We start from the raw sequence: 24,764 nt of genomic DNA on the forward strand, positions 1-24,764 counted from the left end.
GCCTTAAACATCTCTCACCCTCCTTTCAGGCATTCCTAAAAAAAAACCACGTTCTTTGGTAATCAGCTTCAGCAAACATTATATCTGGTTTGGCAACATTTTGTAACAATCAAATCTTGTTGGAAAGGAACGGAATGTAGTCGGGGAACATATAACTATTGTTACTCCAATAAAGGAAAAGCATAGCGGATACTGGAAATCAGAAACAAGAGCATGGAATACTGGAGAAAATCTGCAGGTCTGGCAGCATCAGTGGAGTGAGAAAGCAGAGTTAACGTTTCAAATCAGGTGTAAGTCTTCCTTTGAGTCAGCTACTTCTTTAGATAGTTCTTTTTTTTACTTAGACTCTCCACAGCCTCCAAGTCTCAGTACTGAATTCAATAACTTTAGGAACTGACTGCATAATGTCTGTTGTCCATTTTTCTTACGTTCTCTCCCCTCTCTCCCCACAGTATTGTCTGTGTCTCCTTTTTTCTGAGTAGAAAGGACCCATTGTCACCCTTTCTGTCCCTAATTTGTATCCTTTTACACATTTCCCTTTCTCTTTCTCCATGATTAACAACTTGTCTTCTGCACTGGGTCTCGAAATCATCTGAAGTCTTGTTCCTTAAAAGTAAAAGAAAGTTGTTTTCCAACGCTTGTCAGATCTTAAGGAGGATTGTTGGACTCGAAAAGTTAACTCTTGTTTCTTCCTCCACAGATACTGCTTGACCTGCTGAGTTTCTCCAATGTTCATAGAGTCCCGACAGTGTGGAAACAGGCCATTCAGCCCATTGAGTCCGCACTGACCCTCAGAACAGTATCCCACCCCATCCCCGTAACCCCTGCATTTCCCATGGCTAATCCAGCTAGCTTGCACCCTTTAGGGCAATTTAGCATGGCCACACCACCAAACCTGCACATCTGTATTTGCTTCATATGGAAACCACATAAAGACTGTACTGTCTGGTTCTCAATCCTTTTATGAGTGGGAACAATTTGTCCCTTTGTTTCACTATAATTATATTTATTACAATTTGTACTACATTCCACATAATAGAACCAGACAAGGCAAATCACTGAAATATAAAAAAGAACCATTTGGAGGAACATAAGAATTGAGTTTTTTGAAGAAGTAACAAAGAGGATTGATGAGGGCAAAACGATAGAAGGACTTATATGGACTATATGGACTTCAGTAAGGCGTTCGACAAAGTTCCCCATTGGAGACTCATTAGCAAGGTTAGATCTCATGGAATACAGGGAGAACAAGCCATTGGATACAGAGTGGTGCTGGAAATGCACAGCAGGTCAGGCAGCATCCGAGGAGCAGGAAAATCGACGTTTCTGATGAAGGGTTCCTGATGAAGGGCCTTTGCCTGAAACGTCGATTTTCCTGCTGGTTGACCGTCTGTGCTTTCCCAGGGAGCAGCACAGTGGCTCAATGGTTAGCACTGCTGCCTCACAGCACCAGGGTCTCAGGTTCGATTCCAGCCTCGGGTGACTGCCTGTGTGGAGTTTGTACATTCTCCTTGTGTCTGCGTGGGTTTCCTCTGGGTGCTCCTACAGTCCAAAGCTGTGCAGTTCAGGTGAACTGGCCATGTTAAATTACCCATAGTGTTAGGTGCATTAGTCAGAGGGAAATGGGTCTGGGTGGGTTACTCTTCGGAGGATTGGTGTGGACTGGTTGGGCCGAAGGGCCTGTTTCCACACTGTAGAGAATCTAATCTAATCATAAGAGATACAGTTAGTAAGTTTGCAGATGACACCAAAATTGGAGATGTAGTGGACAGTGAAGAGGGTTACCTCAGATTACATCAGGATTTGAACCAGATGGGCCAATGGGCTGAGGAGTGGGAGATGGAGTTTAATTCAGATAAATGTGAGGTGCTACATTTTGGGAAAGCAAATCTTAGCAGGACTTATTCACTTAATGGTAAGGTCCTAGGGAGTGTTGCTGAACAAAGAGACCTTGGAGCACAGGTTTATAGCTCCTTGAAAGTGGAGTCACAGGTAGACAGGATAGTGAAGGCGGCGTTTGGTATGCTTTTCTTTATTGGTCAGAGTATTGAGTACAGGCGTTGGGAGGTCATGTTGCGGTTGTACAGGTCATTGGTTAGGCCACAGTTGAAATATTGGATGCAATTCTGGTCTCCTTCCTATCAGATAGATGTTGTGCAACTTGAAAGGGTTCAGAAAAGATTTACAAGGATGTTGTCAGGGTTGGAGGATTTGAGCTACAGGGAGAGGCTGAACAGGCTGGGGCTATTTTCCCTGGAGCATCAGAGGCTGAGGCGTGACTTTATAGAGGTTTACAAAATTATGAGGGGCATGGATAGGATAAATAGACAAAGTCTTTTCCCTGGGGTGGGAGGAGTCCAGAACTAGAGGGTATAGGTTTAGGATGAGAGGGGAAAGATGTAAGAGAGACCTACAGGGCAACGTTTTCACGCAGAGGGTGGTACGTGTATGGACTGAGCTGCCCGAGGAAGTGGTGGAGGCTGGGACAATTGCAACATTTAAGAGGCATTTGAATGGGTATATGAATAGGAAGGGTTTGGAGGGATATGGGCCGGGTGCTGGCAGGTGGGACTAGATTGGGTTGGGATATCTGGTCGACATGGACGGGTTGGACCGAAGGGTCTGTTTCCATGCTGTACATCTCTAGGCGTCTATGATCTTTGGACTGTGGGAGGAAAATGGAGCACCCGGAGAAATCCCACATAAACACGGGGAGAACATGCAAACTCCACATAGACAGTCGCCCCGAGGCTGGAATCGAACCGGGGTCTTTGGCGCTGTGAGACAACAGTGCTAACCACTGAGCTACTGTTCTCTGTGCTTCAGTGACAGGAGCCAGTTACAAACATTCTGCAGAGCAGCCATTACCTCTCTGCTTCCTCTTGCTCCAGCCTTTCCTTCTCCTCCAGCTCCTTCTGCAGCCGGGCATGCCTCCGCCTTTCTGCCAGCAGCCTTGCTGCTTCCTCCGGGTTCGTCGTCCCCGCCGTGGTCTTTGTCGAGGACGCGTCTGAAAGGGGAAATGCCGAGAGGCGGCTCAGTCAGTCGGAGGGCTGCCGCTCCTCAGCTGAACAGCCCATGGTGCTGGAGAAACCACGCAACCAACAACGAGAACGCAATCGAGTTCAACATCGCAGCAACAACAAAACAGGGCATTCTATCACCTTGCCTGTGTCCCAGCACAGGGAACTAAGTGAACACAATGGGTGCAGATTTACAATCATAGAATCCCTACATCACAGAAGCAGGCCATTTGGCCCACCGAATCCACACTGACCCTCCGAAGAGCATCCCACCCAGATCCACCTCATCCCTCTAACCCTGAACTTCCCATGGCTAAGCCACCTCGGCCTGCACATCCCTGGACATTATGGGCAATTTTCCACGGTGAATCCACCTAACTTGTACATCCTTGGACTGTGTGAGGAAACCAGAGCACCCGGTCGAAACCCATGAATACTGCGTGAACTCTGCAGAGACAGTTGCCCGAGGGTGGAATCGAACCCATGTCTTTGGCACTGCGCAGCAGTAGTGCTACCCACTGTGCCACCGTGCAGCCCTAATCAAGACAATAAGAAATTTCTTCCTTCCAAGGGCAGAGATTATGTCGGAATTCTGTTTCCCAGATTGAAGATGTTCAAGATACATTTCTTCATATTTAAAACATTAAGGGTCATGGGAATGATCAGGAAAATAGCACTGAGGCACTCAATTGGCTATGTTTTCATTTTCAACAGTGCAGCAAATCTCGCGGGCTGAATGGCCTCTTTCTCTTCACAGAGCAGTCACAAACTGAGCAGCATATCAAGGTGCCACGGGATGCTGGGAATCTGAGAGGAAAACGGAAAATGCCGGATATGTACAATTATACCAGTAAATTGTCAATGGATAGGGTGTAAAACACAGGGAAAGGGAGAATGGGAAATTTATAAAAAAGCCTTGCGGTGGAAAATCAGATAAAATATCACAGCTCTCCTTGTTTTATGTTCTTACAGTTGCCCTTTTCTCCCTATTGGTCAGCCTTAGATTTGCTAGGACTTCATCAAAGGGCAGTTAAATGTTGCAGGTGTAGTCATAGGTAGGCCAGCTGCAAATGTGTTGCTGGTCAAAGCACAGCAGGTTAGGCAGCATCTCAGGAATAGAGAATTCGACGTTTCGAGCATAAGCCCTTGAAGGGCTTATGCTCGAAACGTCGAATTCTCTATTCCTGAGATGCTGCCTAACCTGCTGTGCTTTGACCAGCAACACATTTGCAGCTGTGATCTCCAGCATCTGCAGACCTCATTTTTTACTCATAGGTAGGCCAGGCCAGGTAAGAATGGGCAGATTGCCTTCCCTAAAGGACATTGGTGAACCAGAAGGGGTTTCTATGCAAGTCTGATGGCTTTGTATTGAAAGACAGTTTTGGCAGAGATCATGCTCTCAAATTTGGGATTGGGGCTCAGACATAGACAGAAACGGTGCCCTTACACTCTTTGCTGCTCTGATTTATTTAAACAGAGGAAACATGAGCTAGAATATGTGAAGATGTGGCAATATTCAAGCAGCATAGAGGTAGCAGTCTAAGAGTGGAGTTGAACAGAGTTTGTATTGGTCCAGAGATTTCTGAGAGTCTGGAATTCACAACCTGACAGGGTGAGTTGATGTGGTTCTGTTCGCCGAGCTGGAAGTTTTTGCTGCAAACGTTTCGTTCCCTGGCTAGGGAACATCATCAGTGCTATTGGAGCCTCCTGTGAAGCGCTGCTTTGATGTTTCTTCCGGTATTTATAGTGGTTTGTTCTTGCCGCTTCCGGGTGTCAGTTTCAGCTGTAGTAGTTTGTATGTGGGGTCCAGGTCGATGTGTCTGTTGATGGATGTTCTTGCCGCTTCCGGGTGTCAGTTTCAGCTGTAGTGGTTTGTATATGGGGTCCAGGTCCATGTGTCTGTTAATGGAGTTTGTGGATGAATGCCATGCCTCTAGGAATTCCCTGGCTGTTCTCTGTCTGGCTTGCCCTATGATGGTAGTGTTTTCCCAGTCAAATTCATGTTCCTGGTTGTCTGAGTGTATGGCTACTAGGGATAGCTGGTCGTGTCGTTTTGTGGCTAGCTGATGTTCATGGATGCGGATTGTTAGCTGTCTTCCTGTTTGTCCTATATAGTGTTTTGTGCAGTCCTTGCATGGTATTTTGTAAACTACGTTAGTTTGGCTCGTGCTGGCTATTGGGTCCTTTGTTCTAGTGAGTTGTTGTCTGAGTGTGGAAGTTGGCTTGTGTGCTGTTATGAGTCCTAAGGGTTGCAGTAGTCTGGCTGTCAGTTCTGAGACGCTCCTGACGTATGGTAGTGTGGCTAGTCCTTTTGGCTGTGGCATGTCCTCGTTCCGTGGTCTATCTCTTAGGCATCTGGTGATAAAGTTGCGTGGGTATCCGTTTTTGGCGAATACCTTGTATAGGTGTTCCTCTTCCTCTTTTCACAGTTCTGGTGTACTGCAGTGTGTTGTGGCTCTTTCGAATAGTGTCCTGATGCAGCTTCTTTTGTGTGTGTTGGGGTGGTTACTTTCATAGTTTAGGACTTGGTCTGTGTGTGTTGTTTTCCTGTGTACCCTTGTGGTGAATTCTCCGTTCGGTGTTCTCTCTACTAACACGTCTAGGAATGGGAGTTGGCTATCCTTTTCTACTTCTCTCATGAATCGTATTCCTGTGAGTGTGGCGTTGATGATTCGGTGTGTTTTTTCTATTTCTGTGTTTTTGATGATTACAAAGGTGTCATCGACGTATCTGATCCAGAGTTTGGGTTGGATTTGTGGTAGGGCTGTATGTTCTAACCTTTGCATAACTGCCTCCGCTATGAATCCCGAGATTGGTCATCCCATGGGTGTTCCGTTGCTTTGTTCGTATATCTGATTGTTGAATGAAAAGTGTGTGGTGAGGCACAGGTCTAGTAGTTTAAGTATGCCGTCCTTGTTGATAGGTTCGGCCTCCTGTGTTCTGTTATGTATGTCCAGTAGGTTGGCTATTGTTTCTCTGGCTAGGGTTTTGTCAATCGATGTGAACAGTGCCGTCACGTCGAATGATACCATGGTTTCTTCTTTGTCTATGTGTGTATTCCTGATGATGTCCAAGAATTCCTGTGTTGATTGTATGGAGTGTTTGGATCCGCTGACTAGGTGTTTCAGTTTTTGTTGTAGTTCTTTGGCCAGTTTGTATGCTGGTGTCCCTGGTAGTGATACTATGGGTCTGAGTGGGATGTCTGGTTTGTGTACTTTGGGTAGTCCGTAGAATCTGGGGGTGTTGTTGCTTTCAGGTTTCATTCTTTGCTGGTCCGCTTTGGTTATCTGTCCATTTTTTTGTAGATTCCTTAGTGTGTTATTTATTCTATTGGTGAGTTGTGGTGTGGGGTCAGAATCCTTCATTTGGTAGGTGTTGGTGTCTGAGAGTAGTTGTTGTGCTTTACTGATGTAGTCTGATTTATCTAAGATGACCGTCATTCTGCCTTTATCTGCCGGTAGTATGATTATGTTCTTGTCATTTTTCAGTGCTTCCCTCTCCTTGGTGTTGAGGTTATGTGTATGTCGTTTTCTTATCATCATAGGTACGACCGTTTGTCTCACTGTTTGTTGTGTCTCTTCTGTCAGTCCATTGTTCCTGAGTGTGCATTCTAGTGCTGCTAGGAAGTCTGCTGTGTTGGCATCCCTGTAGTTGTATTTGAGTCCCTTGGCCAGTATAGTTCTTTCCATGTCTGTGAGCTGTCTGTGGGAGAGGTTTTTAACCCAGGTGTGTGTTGTAGTGTCCTCCTGTTTGTGGGTTAGTTTGTCCATTTTTTCTTTTAGTGCCGTTTTTTTGCAAAGTGTTGTCCTGTTCTGTCCTATAGTGATAGCCTGTTCTATGGTCCGGGTCCATTCCCGATTAGTGGTTTTTAAAATACAAACAAGAAATTGCGCGCCAAAAGTCGTTAATTTTAAACGACAATCAACACAGGAATTCTTGGACATCATCAGGAATACACACATAGACAAAGAAGAAACCATGGTATCATTCGACGTGACGGCACTGTTCACATCGATTGACAAAACCCTAGCCAGAGAAACAATAGCCAACCTACTGGACATACATAACAGAACACAGGAGGCCGAACCTATCAACAAGGACGGCATACTTAAACTACTAGACCTGTGCCTCACCACACACTTTACATTCAACAATCAGATATACGAACAAATCAACGGAACACCCATGGGATCACCAATCTCGGGACTCATAGCAGAGGCAGTTATGCAAAGGTTAGAACATACAGCCCTACCACAAATCCAACCCAAACTCTGGATCAGATACGTCGATGACACCTTTGTAATCATCAAAAACACAGAAATAGAAAAAACACACCGAATTATCAATGCCACACTCACAGGAATACGATTCACGAGAGAAGAGGAAAAGGATAGCCAACTCCCATTCCTAGACGTGTTAGTAGAGAGAACACCCAACGGAGAATTCACCACAAGGGTACACAGGAAACCAACACACACAGACCAAGTCCTAAACTATGAAACCACCCCAACACACACAAACGAAGCTGCATCAGGACACTATTCGAAAGAGCCACAACACACTGCAGTACACCAGAACTGTGAAAAGACGAAGAGGAACACCTATACAAGGTATTCGCCAAAAACGGATACCCACGCAACTTTATCACCAGATGCCTAAGAGATAGACCACGGAACGAGGACATGCCACAACCAAAAGGACTAGCCACACTACCATACGTCAGGAGCGTCTCAGAACTGACAGCCAGACTACTGCAACCCTTAGGACTCATAACAGCACACAAGCCAACTTCCACACTCAGACAACAACTCACTAGAACAAAGGACCCAATAGCCAGCACGAGCCAAACTAACGTAGTTTACAAAATACCATGCAAGGACTGCACAAAACACTATATAGGACAAACAGGAAGACAGCTAACAATCCGCATCCATGAACATCAGCTAGCCACAAAACGACACGACCAGCTATCCCTAGTAGCCATACACTCAGACAACCAGGAACATGAATTTGACTGGGAAAACACTACCATCATAGGACAAGCCAGACAGAGAACAGCCAGGGAATTCCTAGAGGCATGGCATTCATCCACAAATTCCATTAACAGACACATGGACCTGGACCCCATATACAAACCACTACAGCTGAAACTGACACCCGGAAGCGGCAAGAACATCCATCAACAGACACATCGACCTGGACCCCACATACAAACTACTACAGCTGAAACTGACACCCGGAAGCAGCAAGAACAAACCACTATAAATACCGGAAGAAACATCAAAGCAGCGCTTCACAGGAGGCTCCAATAGCACTGATGATGTTCCCTAGCCAGGGAACGAAACGTTTGCAGCAAAAACTTCCAGCTCGGCGAACAGAACCACAACAACGGACACCCAAGCTACAAATCTTCAACCAGACTTTAAGGGTGAGTTGAGTGATAAACTCTCATAAATCTTAAGCAATATTTGAATATTCACTCTGCTGTAGCCTCCAGTGCTATGGGTCAAAAGCTAGAAAATGTGCTTTGTGTAGTCAGATCTCTGTGGATACAATGGGCCAAATGGCCTCCTTTTTTGATTTTGCCATGAAATGTCAGCACTGCTGTCTAGGCCAGCATTTATTGTCCATTCCAACTTGCCCAGTGGGCAGTTAAGATTCACATCGCTGTGGATCTGGAGACATGTGTAGGCCAGGCCAGGTAAAGATGGCGGATTTCCCTCTCTAAAGGATAGTAGTGATCCAGATGGGTTTTTTACAACAATCATCAGTGACTACATGGTCATTACTTGACCAGCCTTTTAATTCCAGACTTTTAGTGAATCAGATTTCAATCTCTGCATCTCTAAGTCAATCAATAGGCTCATCAAGCCTGCTCCACTCTTAAACACAATTGTGGTCTCAACTGCACTTTCCTACCGGCTCTCTATTTCCCTTCGAGTCTGGGAGACAGCAAAAACATCAATTGGCCTTAGCACCAGAGTGGAGGACAGACTTGAATTTCTCCTTGATGCAGTCCTAAATTGCTGACCCTTTGTGCTGAAGCTTTAACCCTAGTCCCCACGCTGCTGGACACCTGGATCTCCTTAAGTGGCTCGTGTCATCTTTGTGTTGAATTGTACTCTCGCCATGTGTGCAGAGACACTTTACGGCACTAAAGGGGCTAGATAAAAGCAAGCTGCTGTTGTAATCACCTTCACCTAGAGCTGCTTTCTTCCGATCATGCTCCTTGATTGGTGTGGTCGCTGGAGTGTCACTCTCCGCCAACTCTGGTGATTTAGCATCACTCCCTGTATTCTCCTCTGATTTTTGCCGGGCCAGATCGCCCTTGTCTTTGGACTTTTTTTTACTTTCTGCAATGTTATGAGAAGATGGTCGTCTTCTCATGGGTGAAGATTTGCTGCTAGAAGTTGGAGATGGTGGAAACTCTTTGCTGGAGCTGGGAGAGCGTGTTCGTATCTTTGAGTTGGCCCTGCAGAACAGTAGGTGAATATCCAACACATTATTGAATCTTCACACAAACCTCATGCATTTTGTATTTGTTCTACTGGTATGCTCAGTCCAATAATTATTTTATCAAGAAATTAAAAAGAAACCTAGTCCACATTTTTCAGATTTGGATGTCGATACTAATAGCTGTTTTGTCCTGCCGAGCTCAGGTGTGGCTGAAAAAAAAGACACATTTTGTCCAATTTTTCATCTTCCCCTCATCAGGACATTTCACAAGAATACAGAAGTAAAGAGAAAACAATATTTACATTGCATGAAAGGATGGCATTGATTGGTTGGCAAGTGGACTCTGATTGGTAAAGCCATTGTCATCGAGAAGACACCAGTTTTTGATGACTGGCAGTTAACTGTCAAACTTTGTGAAAATTGTAAACTCCGCAGATTGACTCTGGTTGGTCAAGGCATTGCTCCGAGAAATGAAGTGGAGAATGATTGCAATTTATTAGGTTACGTTGAATGAGACAGAATGCCTGTTCTTTCTGTTTGGAAAGAATAGAGGCTTGTGCATTAATATATCTACCATCCCCTATACAGGAGTGTGTTATGCTATGAGTTCAACAGACAATCCTAAATTTATTGTCACCATAAATCTTAGTACACTCAGGATTATGTAGCAAATGCTGACCAATTGCAGAGTCATATCTAAAGTTGGACACCTTGGTGGGAGATTTTCAAATGTGAGCTGCTTAGGTATGATCAGTACCTTACTTCTTGCAAATAGCTGAAGAATTTGCTGCCAGTCTTTGAGACATACCACCTACATCACACTATCAATGAAATTCATATACCATGTTATTCAAAACCTGGCAGTCAACTGTCAAAGATCAACTGGGGCAGTCTCCATGGCAACAGCTCTACCAAACAGAACCAACTTGACAACGAACACTGCCCTCTCGTGAGGCATAAATTTTGTTTTCCATTTACACTTGACATTGTGGTGGATAAGTTGTTGGAGGCGACTCTGAGAGATAGGATTCACATGCATTTGGAGAGTCAAGGACCGATTAGGGATAGTAAGCATGGACTTGTGCGAGGGAAATCATGTTTCCCAAACTTGATTGAATTTTTTTTTGGAGAGTTGTTTTTTATTGGAGCTTAGGAAGTTGAGGAGTGACCTTATAGACATTTATAAAATCATGAGGGGCATAGATAAGATTAGATTCCCTACAGTGTGGAAACAGGCCCTTCGGCCCAACAAGTTCACACCAACCCTCCGAAGAGTAACCCACCCAGACCCATTTCCCTCTGACTAATGCACCTAACACCATGGTCAATTTAGCATGGTCAATTCACCTGACCTGCACATCTTTGGACTGTGGGAGGAAACCGGAGCACCCAGAGGAAACACACGCAGACACGGGGAGAATGTGCAAACTCCACACACGCAGATGCACGAGGCTGGAATCAAACTTGGGTCCCTGGTGCTGTGAGGCAGCAGTGCTAACCACCGAGCCACAGTGCTGCCCACTGTCAGACAATTGACAAGGATCTTTTCCCTAGAATGGGGAGTTTCAAGACTAGGGGACATATTTTTAAGCCGAGAGTAAGATGTTTTTAAAAAAAGACAAGAGAGACAACTATTTTTCTTTTATGTATGTGGTGTGGAATGAACTGCCAGAGTTAGTGGTAGATGTGGGTACAGTGACAACGCTTATAAGACATTTGGACAGGTACATGAATAGGAATGGTCAGAGGGATATGGGCCAAACGCAGGCAGGGGCACTAGTTTGGTTTGGGAACTTGGCTGGCATGGACTGGTTAGACTGTAGAGTCGATTTCAATGCTGTATGATGCAATGACTCTATTCTGGCGAATTGTTCTGATAGGTCCAAGGTGAAAGGTTTTATTTTAATTCATTGATGTATTTATATTGTTAAGGTGGTTCTGTTTGTGGCACTGTAGCTCCTGAACTAAGAGGGTTCACATTTTAGACCAGCAATGGGCCATACCAGTGCTGTACTGAGGCATTGCTGCATTGTCAGATATGTAGACTTGCAAATATGATGTTCAAGCGAGCCGCGTCTAGACTACCCTTTCAGATGAATGTATTACTTCAGAGAAGAGAAGACCCTCCGCTATCCTTATCAATAATGATCAATATCACAAACTAAAAGGTCATGTGATCACTTTCAGATTGCTGTTATGGGAGTTTGCTGTGTACAATATGGCTGCTGTGTTTCTTCCATTAACAACTGTGACTATAAAGAGCTTCACGACTGGACAGTGCGCTGAGAGATTCTACAGCATTCCATGATTTATGGGACTGAAACACTGGAGTCTAAATTCACTGAGTTGGGAAACATGTCTGAGCTTTAAAAAAATACTATGTGGGCTCTGTGATACAGAACTCCTGCTCCCAATTCTGAAGGTTCCACTCCTTGCTGGGGAGTGGGTTTGGCCCACTCAGACAGGAAACCTGAACTCAACCCCGAATTCAAACAGACCTCATTTTGACTGCTGCAGGTGCCTTAATGCACAGTGTGGCAACCACAGATTGAAGGAATAGATGTAAACAATCTTAGTAGCAGACAAGGTCTCTTTAAGTATCAAGGTCTGAAGACTTTCTTTAAACATCCATTCTTTGGGTGGCTCAGTGGTTAAGCACTGCTGCCTCACAGCACCAAAGACTTGGGGTCAATTCAAGCCTATTTGCAAATTCTGCCAGTGTCTGCATGGGTTTTCTCGGGGTGCTCCAGTTTCCTCCCACAGTGCAAGTTGAGTGGATTGGCCAAGTCAAATTGCCCAGGGTGTGCAGGCTAGGTGGATTAGCCATAGGAAATGCAGGGTTACAGGGATCGGGTAGGCGAATGGGTCTGGGTGGGATATGCTGTTTCCACACTGTAGGGAATTTAATCTAATCTAGCACCCTCTTTATCCACACTGTAAGGACTCTATGTTTCTTTAAACATTTACAAACATCTGAAGCCATTAGAATTAAAACAAAACCCTCTGCTTTGATTGCCTGGTCACCTGGCAAAGAAACACCAGCACCTTCTCATTTCACTACCTGCCTTTGTTGGTACTTCCCCATGGGTTGGAGTGAATTGATTATGAATGCTTGGGTGAGTTTCAGAAACTGTTTTTATTTCAGCAAGAGCTTCTGAGGTTGACTGACAGTTTAAATAAGCTATTAAAGGATTAACTGTCTCTGATAGACCAGATCTAAAAGTTGAAGTTCTAAATTGGAGAAAGGCCAATTTTGATGGTATGAGGCAAGAACATTCGAAAGCTGATTGGAGGCAGATGTTCGCAGGTAAAGGGACGGCTGGAAAATGGGAAGCCTTCAGAAATGAGATAACAAGAATCCAGAGAAAATATATTCCTGTCAGGGTGAAAGGGAAGGCTGGTAAGTATAGGGAATTCTGGTGACGAAAGAAATTGAATGTTTGATACAGAAAAAGAAGGAAGCATATGTCAGGTATAGACAGGATAGATCAAGTGAATCCTTAGAAGAATATAAAGAAAGTAGGAGTATACTTAAAAGGGAAATCAGGAGGGCAAAACGGGGACATGAGATAGCATTGGCAAATACAATTAAAGAGAATCCAAAGGATTTTTAGAAATACATTAAGGACAAAATGATAACGAGGGAGAGAATAGGGCCCCTCAAAGATCAGCAAGGCGGCCTTTGTGTGGAGCCACAGAAAATGGGGGAAGATATTAAATGAATATTTTGCATCAGTATTTACTGTGGAAAAGGATATAGAAGATATAGACTGTAGGAAAATAGTTGGTGACATCTTGCAAAATGTCCAGATTACAGAGGAGGAAGTGCTGGATGCCTTGAAACGGTTAAAGGTGGATAAATCCCCAGGACCTGATCAGGTGTACCTGAGAACTCTGTGGGAAGACAGAGAAGTGATTGCTGGGCCTCTTGCTGAGATATTTGTATCATCAATAGTCACAGGTGAAGTGCCGGAAGACTGGAGGTTGGCAAATGTGGTGCCACTGTTTAAGAAGGGCGGTAAAGACAAGCCAGGGAATTATAGACCTCGATGGTGGGAAAGTTGTTGGAGGGAATCCTGAGAGACTGTATGTGGAAAGGCAAGGACTGATTCGGGATAGTCAACATGGCTTTGTGCGTGGGAAATCATGTCTCACAAACTTGATTGAGTTTTATGAAGAAGTAACAAAGAAGATTGATGAGGGCAGATCAGTAGATGTGATCTATATGGACTTCAGTAAGGCGTTCGACAAGGTTCCCCATGGGAGACTGATTAGCAAGGTTAGATCTCATGGAATATAGGGAGAACTAGCCACTTGGATACAGAACTGGCTCAAAGGTAGAAGACAGAGGGTGGTGGTGGAGGGTTGTTTTTCAGACTGGAGGCCTGTGACCAGTGGAGTGCCACAAGGATCGGTGTTGGACTTTCTACTTTTTGTCATTTACATAAATTATTTGGATGCGAGCATAAGAGGTATAGTTAGTAAGTTTGCAGATGACGGCACGGTGGCACGGTGGTTAGCACTGCTGCCTCACAGCGCCAGGGACCTGGGTTCAATTCCCGCCTCAGGCGACTGACTGTGTGGAGTTTGCACGTTCTCCCCGTGTCTGCGTGGGTTTCCTCCTGGTGCTCCGGTTTCCTCCCACAGTCCAAAGATGTGCGGGTCAGGTGAATTGGCCATGCTAAATTGCCCGTAGTGTGTTAGGTAAGGGGTATATGTAGGGGTACGGGTGGGTTGCGCTTCGGCGGGTCGGTGTGGACTTGTTGGGCCGAAGGGCCTGTTTCCACACTGTAAATAATCTAATCTAATGACACCAAAATTGGAGGTGTAGTGGACAGCGAAGAGGGTTACCTCAGATTACAACAGGTTCTGGACCAGATGGGCCAATGAGCTGAGAAGTGGCAGATGGAGTTTAATTCAGATAAATGTGAGGTGCTGCATTTTGGAAAGCAAATCTTAGCAGGACTTATACACTTACTGGTAAGGTCCGAGGGGGTGTTGCTGAACAAAGAGATCTTGGAGTGCAGGTTCATAGCTCCTTGAAAGTGGAGTCGCAGGTAGATAGGATAGTGAAGGCGGCGTTTGGTATGTTTTCCTTTATTGGTCAGAGTATTGAGTACAGGAGTTGGGAGGTCATGTTGCGGCTGTACAGGGCATTGTTGGCATATTGCGTGCAATTCTGGTCTCCTTCCTATCGGAAAGACGTTGTGAAACTTGAAAGGGTTAGGAAAAGATTTACAAGGATGTTGCCAGGGTTGGAGGCTTGAGGTATAGGGAGAGGCTGAATAGGCTGGGGCTGTTTTCCCTTGAGCGTCGGAGGCTGAGGTGTGACCTTATAGAGGTTTACAAAATTATGAGGGGCATGGATAGGATAAATAGACAAAGTCTTTTCACTGGGGTCGGGGAGACCAGAACTAGAGGGCATAGGCTTACGTGAGGGGGGAAAGATATAAAAGAGACCTAAGGAGCAACTTTTTCACGCGGAGGGTGGTACGTGTATGGAATAAGCTGCCAGAGGATGTGGTGCAGGCTGGGACAATTCCAACATTTCAGAGGCATTTGGATGGGTATATGAATAGGAAGGGTTTGGAGGGATATGGGCTGGGTGCTGGCAGGTGGGACTAGATTGGGTTGGGATATCTGGTCGGCATGGACGGGTTGGACCGAAGGGTCTGTTTCCATGCTGTACATCTCTATGACTCTATGATGTGGGTTTGGAGTAGAAGTTTATTTTTATGATTGATTGACCAATTAAATGGTTTGAATGCATTTTATGAATCGTAGTTTGTTTCGTTCGCAAGTGCCTACAAATGGGCTGTGTGAGAGTGTTTAAAGTCCATTTTATTTTAGATTTCCAAGTGACTCCTGACGTTTGCTTAAAGTGAATACTGACTGAGAGACTATGGGAAGGGGATAGTGGGACCACGGGTATTGGGGTGGTTGACTGGATTGCAAACACAACCTGGCATGGGTACTCTGAGAGGGCACAATGGTAGGAGTGTGAAAGCTGAAATCTAAAGTGCTTAATGGCTTCTTAAAATAAAATCTAAAAAATTTGCAGGGCACTGAGAAAAGCCATCCAACTGTCCTGATTCGTTAGTTCTTCATGTCCATGGCTGCCACAAACTGCATTCCATCCCTTCCTATTTGCTGAAGAAGAAAACAGTGCATAGCAAGGCACTTTTAGCAATGTGGGCCCAGATGAATTAGACGTCTCTTCAACTGATTATATGTAACTTACAAACTGTACTGTTCCACTGAGAAGGCAGTTGAACCAGATCAGACTTTGTAGTAGACTCAGTGAAGAGTCCAGAATGTCTGAATGCCTCTGTGCTATTACAATTCGAGAGGAGGTTTTAGGAATTAATAGGCAGCTAAGTGGTTGGAAAACAATCCCTGCAACCTGAGAAAGGTGCAATGCTGTACAATCCATACAGCATGGAAACAGACCCTTCTGTCCAACTTGTCCATGCCAACCAGCATTCCCAAACCAAACCAGTCCCATTTGCCTGTGTTTGGCCCATATCCCTCTAAACCTTTCCTATCCATGTTCCTTTCCAAATGTCTTTGGAATGTTGTAACTGTACCCATCTCTATCACTTCCTTTGGCAGCTCATTCCATGTATGTGTCACTCTCGGTGTGAAAACATTGTCATTCAGGTCCCTTTTACATCTTTCCTCTTTCACGTTAAACCTATGCCCTCTAGTTTTGGATTCCCCTAACCTTGGGAAAAGACTTTTGCTATTTAGCTCATCTATCCCTTTCATTATTTTATTAACCTCTATAAGGTCACCCCTCAACCTCCTATACTCCAGTGAAAGAGGTCCCAGCCTATTCAGCCTTCCATTATAGCACCAACCTTCCAGTCCTGGCAACATCCTGGTAAATCTTTTCTGCAAGGAGAAAGTGAGGACTGCAGATGCTGGAGCTTAGAGCTGAAAATGTGTTGCTGGAAAAGCGCAGCAGGTCAAGCAGCATCCAAGGAGCAGGAGAATCGACGTTTCGGGCATGAGCCCTTCTTCAGGAATGAGGTAAGTGTGTCCAGCAGGCTAAGATAAAAGGTAGGGAGGAGGGACTTGGGGGAGCGGCGTTGGAAATGCGATAGATGGAAGGAGGTTAAGGTGAGGGTGATAGGCCGGAGTGAGGGTGGAACGGAGAGGTCAGGAAGAAGATTGCAGGTTAGGAAGGCGGTGCTGAGTTCAAGGGATTTGACTGAGACAAGGTGGGGGGAGGGGAAATGAAGAAACTGGAGAAATCTGAGTTCATCCCTTGTGGTTGGAGGGTTCCTAGGCGGAAGATGAGACAGAACGGCTCTTCCTCCAGCTGTTGTGTTGCTATGGTCTGGCGATGGAGGAGTCCAAGGACCTGCATGTCCTTGGTGGAGTGGGGGGGGGGGGGGGGGGGGGGGTGTTGAAGTGTTGAGCCATGGGGTGGTTGGGTTGGTTGGTGCGGGTGTCCCAGAGGTGTTCGCTGAAACGTTCCGCAAGTTGTCGGCCTGTCTCCCCAATATAGAGGAGGCCACATCGGGTGCAGCGGATGCAGTAAATGATGTGTGTGGAGGTACAGATAAATTTGTGGTGGATATGGAAGGATCCCTTGGAGCTTGGAGGGAAGTAAGGGGGGAGGTGTGGGCGCAAGTTTTGCATTTCTTGCGGTTGCAGGGGAAGGTGCCGGGAGTGGAGGTTGGGATAGTGGGGGTGTGGACCTGACGAGGGAGTCACGGAGGGAGTGGTCTTTTCGGAATGCTGATAGGGAAGGAGAGGGAAATATATCTCTGGTGGTGGCGTCCGTTTGGAGGTGGCGGAAATGACGACGGATGATATGATGTATATGGAGGTTGGTGGGGTGGTAGGTGAGGACCAGTGGGGTTCTGTCCTGGTGGCGATTGGAGGGGTGGGACTCAAGGGTAGAGGAATGGGAAGTGGAGGAGTTGTGGTGGAGAGCATCATCGACCATGTCTGGGGGGAAATTGCTGTCTTTGAAGAAGGAGGCCATCTGGGTTGCATGGTATTGGAACTGGTCCGCCTGGGAGCAGATGCGGCGGAGATGAAGGAATTGGAATATGGAATGGCGTTTTCACAGGGGGCAGGTGGGAGGAGGTGTAGTCTAGGTAGCTGTGGGAGTTGGTCGGTTTATAGTAAATGTCCGTGTTGATTCGGTCGCCTGAGATAGAAATGGAAAGGACTAGGAAAGGGAGGGAGGAGTCTGAGATGGTCCAGGTAAATTTGAAGTCGAGGTGGAAGGTGTTGGTAAAGTGGATGAACTGGTCAACCTCCTCTTGGGAGCACGAGGCAGCGCCGATACAGTCATCGATGTAGCGGAGGAAAAGGTGGGGTGTGGTGCCAGTGTAGCTGCGGAAGATGGACTGTTCCACATATCCTACGAAGAGGCAGGCATAGCTGGGGCCCATGCGGGTGCCCATGGCTACTCCTTTGGTTTGGAGGAAGTGGAAGGATTGGAAAGAGAAGTTGTTCAGGTTGAGGACCAGTTCAGTCAGTCGAAGGAGGGTGTCAGTGGAAGGGTACTGATTGGTACGGTGGGAAAGGAAGAAGCGGAGGGCTTTGAGTCCTTCGTGCAACCTTTTCTGCAACCTTTCCAATTTAATTACATCTTTCCTATAACAGGGTGACCAGAACTGTAGACACTACTCCAAAAGTAGCCTCACCAATGTCCTGTACAGCCAGAACATGACATGCCAACTCCTATACTCAATACTCTGACCGATGAAGGCAAGCATACCAAATGCCTTCTTTACTACTCTGTTTACCTACGACACCACTTTCAAGAAACTATGTACCTACACCCCTAGGTCTCTCTGTTTGACAATATTCCCAGGGTCCTATCATGAACCAAGTCCTGCAACACCTCCCATTTATCTAAATTAAACTCCATCTGCCACTCCTCAACCCACCGGGCCAGCTGATCAAGATCCCATTGTTATCTTAGATAATCTTCGGCACTGTCCACTGTACAATCCATTTTGGTGTTATCTGCAAACTTACTAACTATGCTTCCTATATTCTCATCCAAATGGTTTATATAAATGGCAAACAACAGTGGACACAACACTGATCCTTGTAGCACAATGCTGGCCACAGACCTCCGGACCAAGAAAACACTCTACCATTATTCTGTCTCCTAATCTCAACCCAATTTTGTATCCAGTTGGCTAGCTCTCCCTGGATCCCATGTGATTTACCTTACTAACCAGTCTTGTCAAAGGCTTTGCTAAAGTCCACACAGACAATGTCTACTGCTCTAGCCTCATTTATCTTCTTGGTCATGTTCTCAAGGTTGTGCACTAGGGGAAGCCATGAGGGTCAAAGAAATGAATGGCGGACTTATTTAATCAGAGCTTATTTAGTCAGACTTATTTGACAGGATGGGACTTGAAAAGCTCACAAGCAGCATTATTTAATGCAACTGACCAAGACTAGAGCTCAGGGAAACTTCCAGGAGCAGCCTTAGCTTGGTCAAGCTAGCTGTCTGTGAGAAGCTAGGTTCATGCTTATAAATTAGTACTCGAGTGAGTTTCAAAGTCCGGGGCAGGTCTTGACCAGGAAGGCAAGACTGTTTACCAGTGTGAAAGAGGTGGTTGAGGCAGTCCATGACATGGTAGCTCAAGAGGGAGCTTCAAGGGAGAACTTACAGATAAACACATGGGATATTGCTTGACTGTTTGATGTGTGCTGTCTAGTCATTGTCTACTCCCACATTTACCACATGTTGATTCTGGGTGTTCGAAGTAAGTTGTCTATATAATTGTAGATTGTATTACTGTTCTAATGTTGCATAGGACAGTTTATTGTTTGTGCAAAAAACAAACTTGTGGCGTCATTCTCTCAGGAAGTCTCACAGATTTCACATTTTTTTACTTTAAAAATAAAAGCTATTGGTCCTGAGCCAGACTGTAATGTTAATTTTGCAGGATAGTAACCAGCTACAAGTGTGGGAGAGGAGATCAGAGCTGAAAAATGAGTTGCTGGAAAAGTGCAGCAGGTCAGGCAGCATCCAAGGAACAGGAGAATCGATGTTCCGGGCATAAGCTCTTCTTCAGGACCATTCCTGAAGAAGGGCTTATGCCCAAAACATCGATTCTTCTGCTCCTTGGATGCTGCCTGACCTGCTGCGCTTTTCCAGCAACACATTTTTCAGCTCTGATCTCCAGCATCTGCAGTCCTCCCTTTCTCCAAGAGGAGACAGTTGCCTAAGATGAGCAAACTGAGTTGACATTTCCTGGGGTTTAGATGAATGAGATGGTCTCCATTGAGATCTACAAGATTTTGAAGGATGGATACTGAGAGGTTGCTGGGGGAGATGTAAAACACATGGAGCACAGGATAAGACAATGATCATTTAGGACTGCGATGAGGAGATATTTCCTCACCCAAAACGCTGTGACATTTTGGAATTATCGACCTTAGAGGAACTCAATATTTAAGACTGGGAAAGAGAGACTTTTGGGCTCTTGTGAGTGGATAGGAAAGCAGAGTTGATGTCCATGTTGAATGATAGAACAGGCTTGATGGGCCAAATGATTACTCACGCTCCTATTGCTGGTGCCTAAGCCTGTAAACCTTAGTCTCAGAGTGAGGATACTAAGCCACCTGTTGACCTTTGGGCAGTTAACATGACCACTCACTTCACAGCAGGTGATGAGGACCTTTTGGACATGTTTGCAGGAGACTGAGATCTTCTGAGCATGGACGTCATACTTGACACAGGCCCGGGGGATGGCTGCCTTTTTGCCTTTTTCGTTTTCTCTGTCTAAAAGAAAAAGTTTTGTTAAAACTTTGCTTACAGAATCCAGGCAAACTTGAACATAAATAAGGCTGGAAGAGAAACGTTTGGTACGTGCATACAATGTGGTTGTTGACATCAGATTCTGTCTCAAATACAAAGGCAATATTTAGACACCCTGTTTGCAGCTTTGAACCTCCTAGCTGATGGACCTGGTGTATAAGCAGATTTAGGTTTGGGACTTTGGGGAAATGTATTACTTTACAGCAAAGTAAGGTGGGTTCAACTTGAAGGGAAAAACGCAGACGAGAAGTTGGTTTGATGACCAATGGGTTGTGTTTTACATCTTGGAAAGATGCAAGAAATGCAAGACATAACACTTCAATCGCCCTGTTTCAGTAACTGCACCTAGGATTGACTAACACCACAAAGAACTGGCTGAGTCAGACAGAAATAACCAAACACCAAACTACTGAATACCAAACTAATGTGCTCAGTGTTCTCCCATATTGGGAGACGTCAAATTTAGTCAAGGCATTATCATCTCAGGAAGGTAGGACAGACAACTCCTGGCTCCGCAAATCAGGGAATGTGTCCTGGAAGTTCAGATTTCTTTCTGGAAAAGCAATGTTGCGTGGAAGCCAGGACTGCCCCTCCCCCTCCCTGCCACAAAGAGTTCTGAGATTAAAGGATGTGGGGCCAAGCGAGATGAAAGCGTTAGTGTTCCAGCACTTCATGGAAGCTGGGAACAAAAAGAATTAAGAGAAAAGAAGGTTGGCCCTCCAGCCTCATGCCCACTCTCCCTTCACACCAGCCCGTCACCCAACCATACCGCTTATTCCCCCTTTAGGCTCTATGCCAATCCATTTTGCCCACCCATTGTTTTAATACCTTCCTTGCCAACTCACTAAATACCCATCACAAGCAAACCTGAGGACGCATGCTGGATGAAATAAATATATTAAATTCGATTGACAAATTCACTATTTCAATTTTATTTCAACCTTATGGAGCCCATTGGCACATTTTAGTGGTGCTGTCAGTAGGGCTCATTGTCAGACAGTGATCAGGAACTGAATGGCGGCCAATATTTCCTCCCATTGTCCCTGTGGTACCTAAGACCCTGGTAGACACAGTACATGGTAAAAAGAGCCTATCTGACTGTCTTCTCAGTATAAATGAAGTAGGAGCATACTTAAGAGGGAAATCAGGAGGGCAAAAAGGGGACATGTGATAGCTTTGGCAAATAGAATTAAGGGAAATCCAAAGAGCTTTTACAAATACATTAAGGACAAAAGGGTAACTAGGGAGAGAATTGGGCACCTCAAAGATCAGCAAGGCAGCCTCAGAAAATGGGAAAGATACTAAATGAGTATTTTGCATCAGTATTTACTGTGGAAAAGGACATGGAAGATATAGAAAGTAGCGAAATAGATGGTGACATCTTGCAAAATATCCATATTAAAGAGGAGGAAGTGTTGGATGTCTTGAAAAGCATAAAAATGGATAAATCCCCAGGACCTGATCAGGTGTACCCCAGAACTCAGCAGGAAGCTAGAGAAGTGATTGCTGGGCCTCTTGCTGAGATATTTGTATCATCGATAGTCACAGGTGAGGTGCTGGAAGACTTGAGGTTGGCTAACATGGTGCCACTGTGTAAGAAGGGGGGGTAAAGACAAGCCAGGGAACTACAGACCAGTGAGCATAGCGTCGGTGGTGGGAAAGTTGTTGGAGGGAATCTTGAGGGATAGGATGTACAAGTATTTGGAAAGGCAAGGACTGATTAGGGTAGTCAACATGGCTTTGTGCATGGGAAATCATGTCTCCCAAACTTGATTGAGTTTTTTGAGGAAGTAACATAGAGGATTGATGAGGGCAGAGCGGTAGATGCGATCTATATGGACTTCAGTAAGGTGTTCGACAAGGTTCCCCATGGGAGACTGATTAGCAAGGTTAGATCTCACGGAATACAGGGAGAACTAGCCATTTGGATTCCGAACTGGCTCAAAGGTAGAAGACAGAGGATGGTGGTTGGAGGATTCTCTTTCAGACTGGAGGCCTGTGACCAGTGGAGTGCCACAAGGATCAGTGCTGGGTCCTCTACTTTTTATCATTTATATAAATGATTTGGATGTGAGCTTAAGAGGTATAGTTAGTACGTTTGCAGATGACACCAAAATTGGAGGTGTAGTGGACAGTGAAGAGAGTTACTTCAGATTAAAACAGGATCTTGACCAGATGGGTTAGTGGGCTGAGAAGTGGCAGATGGAGTTTAATTCAGATAAATGCGAGGTGCTGCATTTTGGGAAAGCAAATCTTAGCAGGACTTATACACTTAATGATAAGGTCCTAGGGAGTGTTGCTGAACAAAGAGACCTTGGAGTGCAGGTTTATAGCTCCTTGAAAGTGGAATCACAGGTAGATAGTGAAAGCGGTGGTTGGTATGCTTTCCTTTATTGGTCAGAGTTCAAAGTTTGTGAGAAGATTTGTAGCTCGGGTGCTCATTGTTGTGGTTCTGTTTGCCGAGCTGGGAATTTGTGTTGCAGATGTTTTGTCCCCTGTCTAGGTGACATCCTCAGGGATGGGAGCCTCCTGTAAAGCGCTTCTGTGATCTTTCCTTTAGCATTTGTAGTGGTTTGAATCTGCCGCTTCCGGTTGTCAGTTCCAGCTGTCCGCTGCAGTGGCCGGTATATTGGGTCCAGGTCTATGTGCTTATTGATTGAATCTGTGGATGAGTGTCATGCCTTTAGGAATTCCCTGGCTGTTCTCTGTTTGGCTTGTCCTATAATAGTAGTGTTGTCCCAGTTGAATTCATATTGCTTGTCATCTGCGTGTGTGGCTACTAAGGATAGAGTATTGAGTACAGGAGTTGGGAGGTCATGTTGCGACTGTACAGGACATTGGTTAGGCCAGTGTTGGAATACTGCATGCAATTCTGGTCTCCTTCCTATTGGAAAGATGTTGTGAAACTTGAAAGGGTCCAGACAAGATTTACAAGGATGTTGCCAGGGTTGGAGGATTTGAGCTATAGGGAAAGGCTGAACAGGCTGTTTTCCCTGGAGTGTCGGAGGCTGAGGGGTGACCTTACAGAGGTTTACAAAATTATGAGGGGCCTGGATAGGGTAAATAGGCAAAGTCTTTTCCTTGGGGTCAGGGAGTCCAGAACTAGAGAGCATAGGCTTAGACTGAGAGGGGAAAGATATAAAAGAGACTTATGGGGCAACTTTTTCATACAGAGGGTGGTACGTGTATGGAATGAGCTGCCAGAGGAAGTGGTGGAGGCTAGTACAATTGTCACATTTAAGAGGCATTTGGATGGGTCTATGAATAGAAAGGGTTTGGAGGGATATGGGCTGGGTGCTGGCAGGTGGGGCTAGATTGGGTTGGGATATCTGGTCGGTATGGATGGGTTGGACCGAAGGGTCTGTTTCCATGCTGTACATCTCAATGACTCATGCAAACATCCTTGTCCTGGGTCTTCTGCAATGTTCCAATGAAGCACAACATAAGCTTGAGGAAGAACACCTCAATTTACAGCCTTGATATCTCAAGATTGAGGTCACTAACTTCAGATACTGGAAAAGCACAGTAGGTCAGGCAGCATCCGAGCCCGAAACGTCGATTTTCCTGCTCCTCGGATGCTGCCTGACCTTCTGTGCTTTTCCAGCACCACTCTAAACTTGATGCTAATTCTAGCATCTGCAACACCCACTTCTGCCTAACATCAGAAACTGTCTGTTCCCTATCTTTCATACATTCTCTTCACTCCCTGTCAGCCTCGATTTTGTTGTCATTACTTTGCACTGAGTAGAAAGGACCCATTGCTCCATTCATAGAATCATAGAGTCCCTGGAAGCAGACCATTCAACCCAACAAGTCCACAGCAACCCTCCGACGAGCATCCTACCCAGACCAACCCCCCTCCCTTATTCCTGTAACCCTGCATTTGTCATGGCTAACCTACCTAACCCGCACATCCCTGGACTCCACAGGCAATTTCGCATAGTCAATCCAACTAAATTACACATCTTTGAATTGTGAGAAGGACCCGGAGGAAACCCACGCAGACATGGGGAGAATGTATAAACTCCACACAGACTGTTGCTCGAGGCTGGAATCAAACCTGGGTCCCTGGCTCTGTGAGGCAGCAGTGCTAACCACTGAGCCACCATGCCACCTCACATCTTAATTTACTCCCCATTACAAGTCCCCTTTTCTCTCTCCACACTTTATTAACAACCCCTTTGTCTTATGGGCCTCTATATCATCTTCTACTTGCTCCTCAAAAGTCTGGTGACTGCATTATAGGAAGGATGTGGAAGTGCTGGAAAGGGTTCAGAGGAGATTTACTACGATGTTGTCTGTTATGGAGGGGAGGTCTTACGAGGAAAGGCTGAGGGACTTGAGGCTGTTTTCATGAGAGGGAAGGTTGAGAGATGACTTCATTGAGACATATAAGATAATCAGAGAGTTTGACAGGGAGGACAGTGAGAGCCATTTTCTTCAGATGGTGATGGCTAGCACAAAGGGACATAGCTTTAAATTGA

General features: G+C 45.4%; 1 protein-coding gene across 4 annotated transcripts in view; it reads right to left on the reverse strand.

The window, feature by feature from the left end:
* The window catches only part of LOC132820654 (MAP7 domain-containing protein 2-like), a 139,561-nt gene that overhangs the window by 74,250 nt on the left and 40,547 nt on the right, over positions 1-24,764 (reverse strand). For 3 of the 4 annotated variants that reach the window (XM_060832867.1, XM_060832865.1, XM_060832864.1), the window contains 3 exons: positions 20,120-20,244; positions 9,215-9,492; positions 2,869-3,007 (listed from right to left, as the gene is read on the reverse strand). In XM_060832867.1, coding sequence (XP_060688850.1) covers positions 2,869-3,007; positions 9,215-9,492; positions 20,120-20,244 — 542 coding nt within the window. The remainder of the gene's footprint in view (positions 1-2,868; positions 3,008-9,214; positions 9,493-20,119; positions 20,245-24,764) is intronic. The other variant, XM_060832866.1, reaches the window with a different exon arrangement.

This window comes from Hemiscyllium ocellatum, chromosome 12, assembly GCF_020745735.1.
Source record: "Hemiscyllium ocellatum isolate sHemOce1 chromosome 12, sHemOce1.pat.X.cur, whole genome shotgun sequence".
NCBI classification, from domain to species: Eukaryota; Metazoa; Chordata; class Chondrichthyes; order Orectolobiformes; family Hemiscylliidae; genus Hemiscyllium; species Hemiscyllium ocellatum.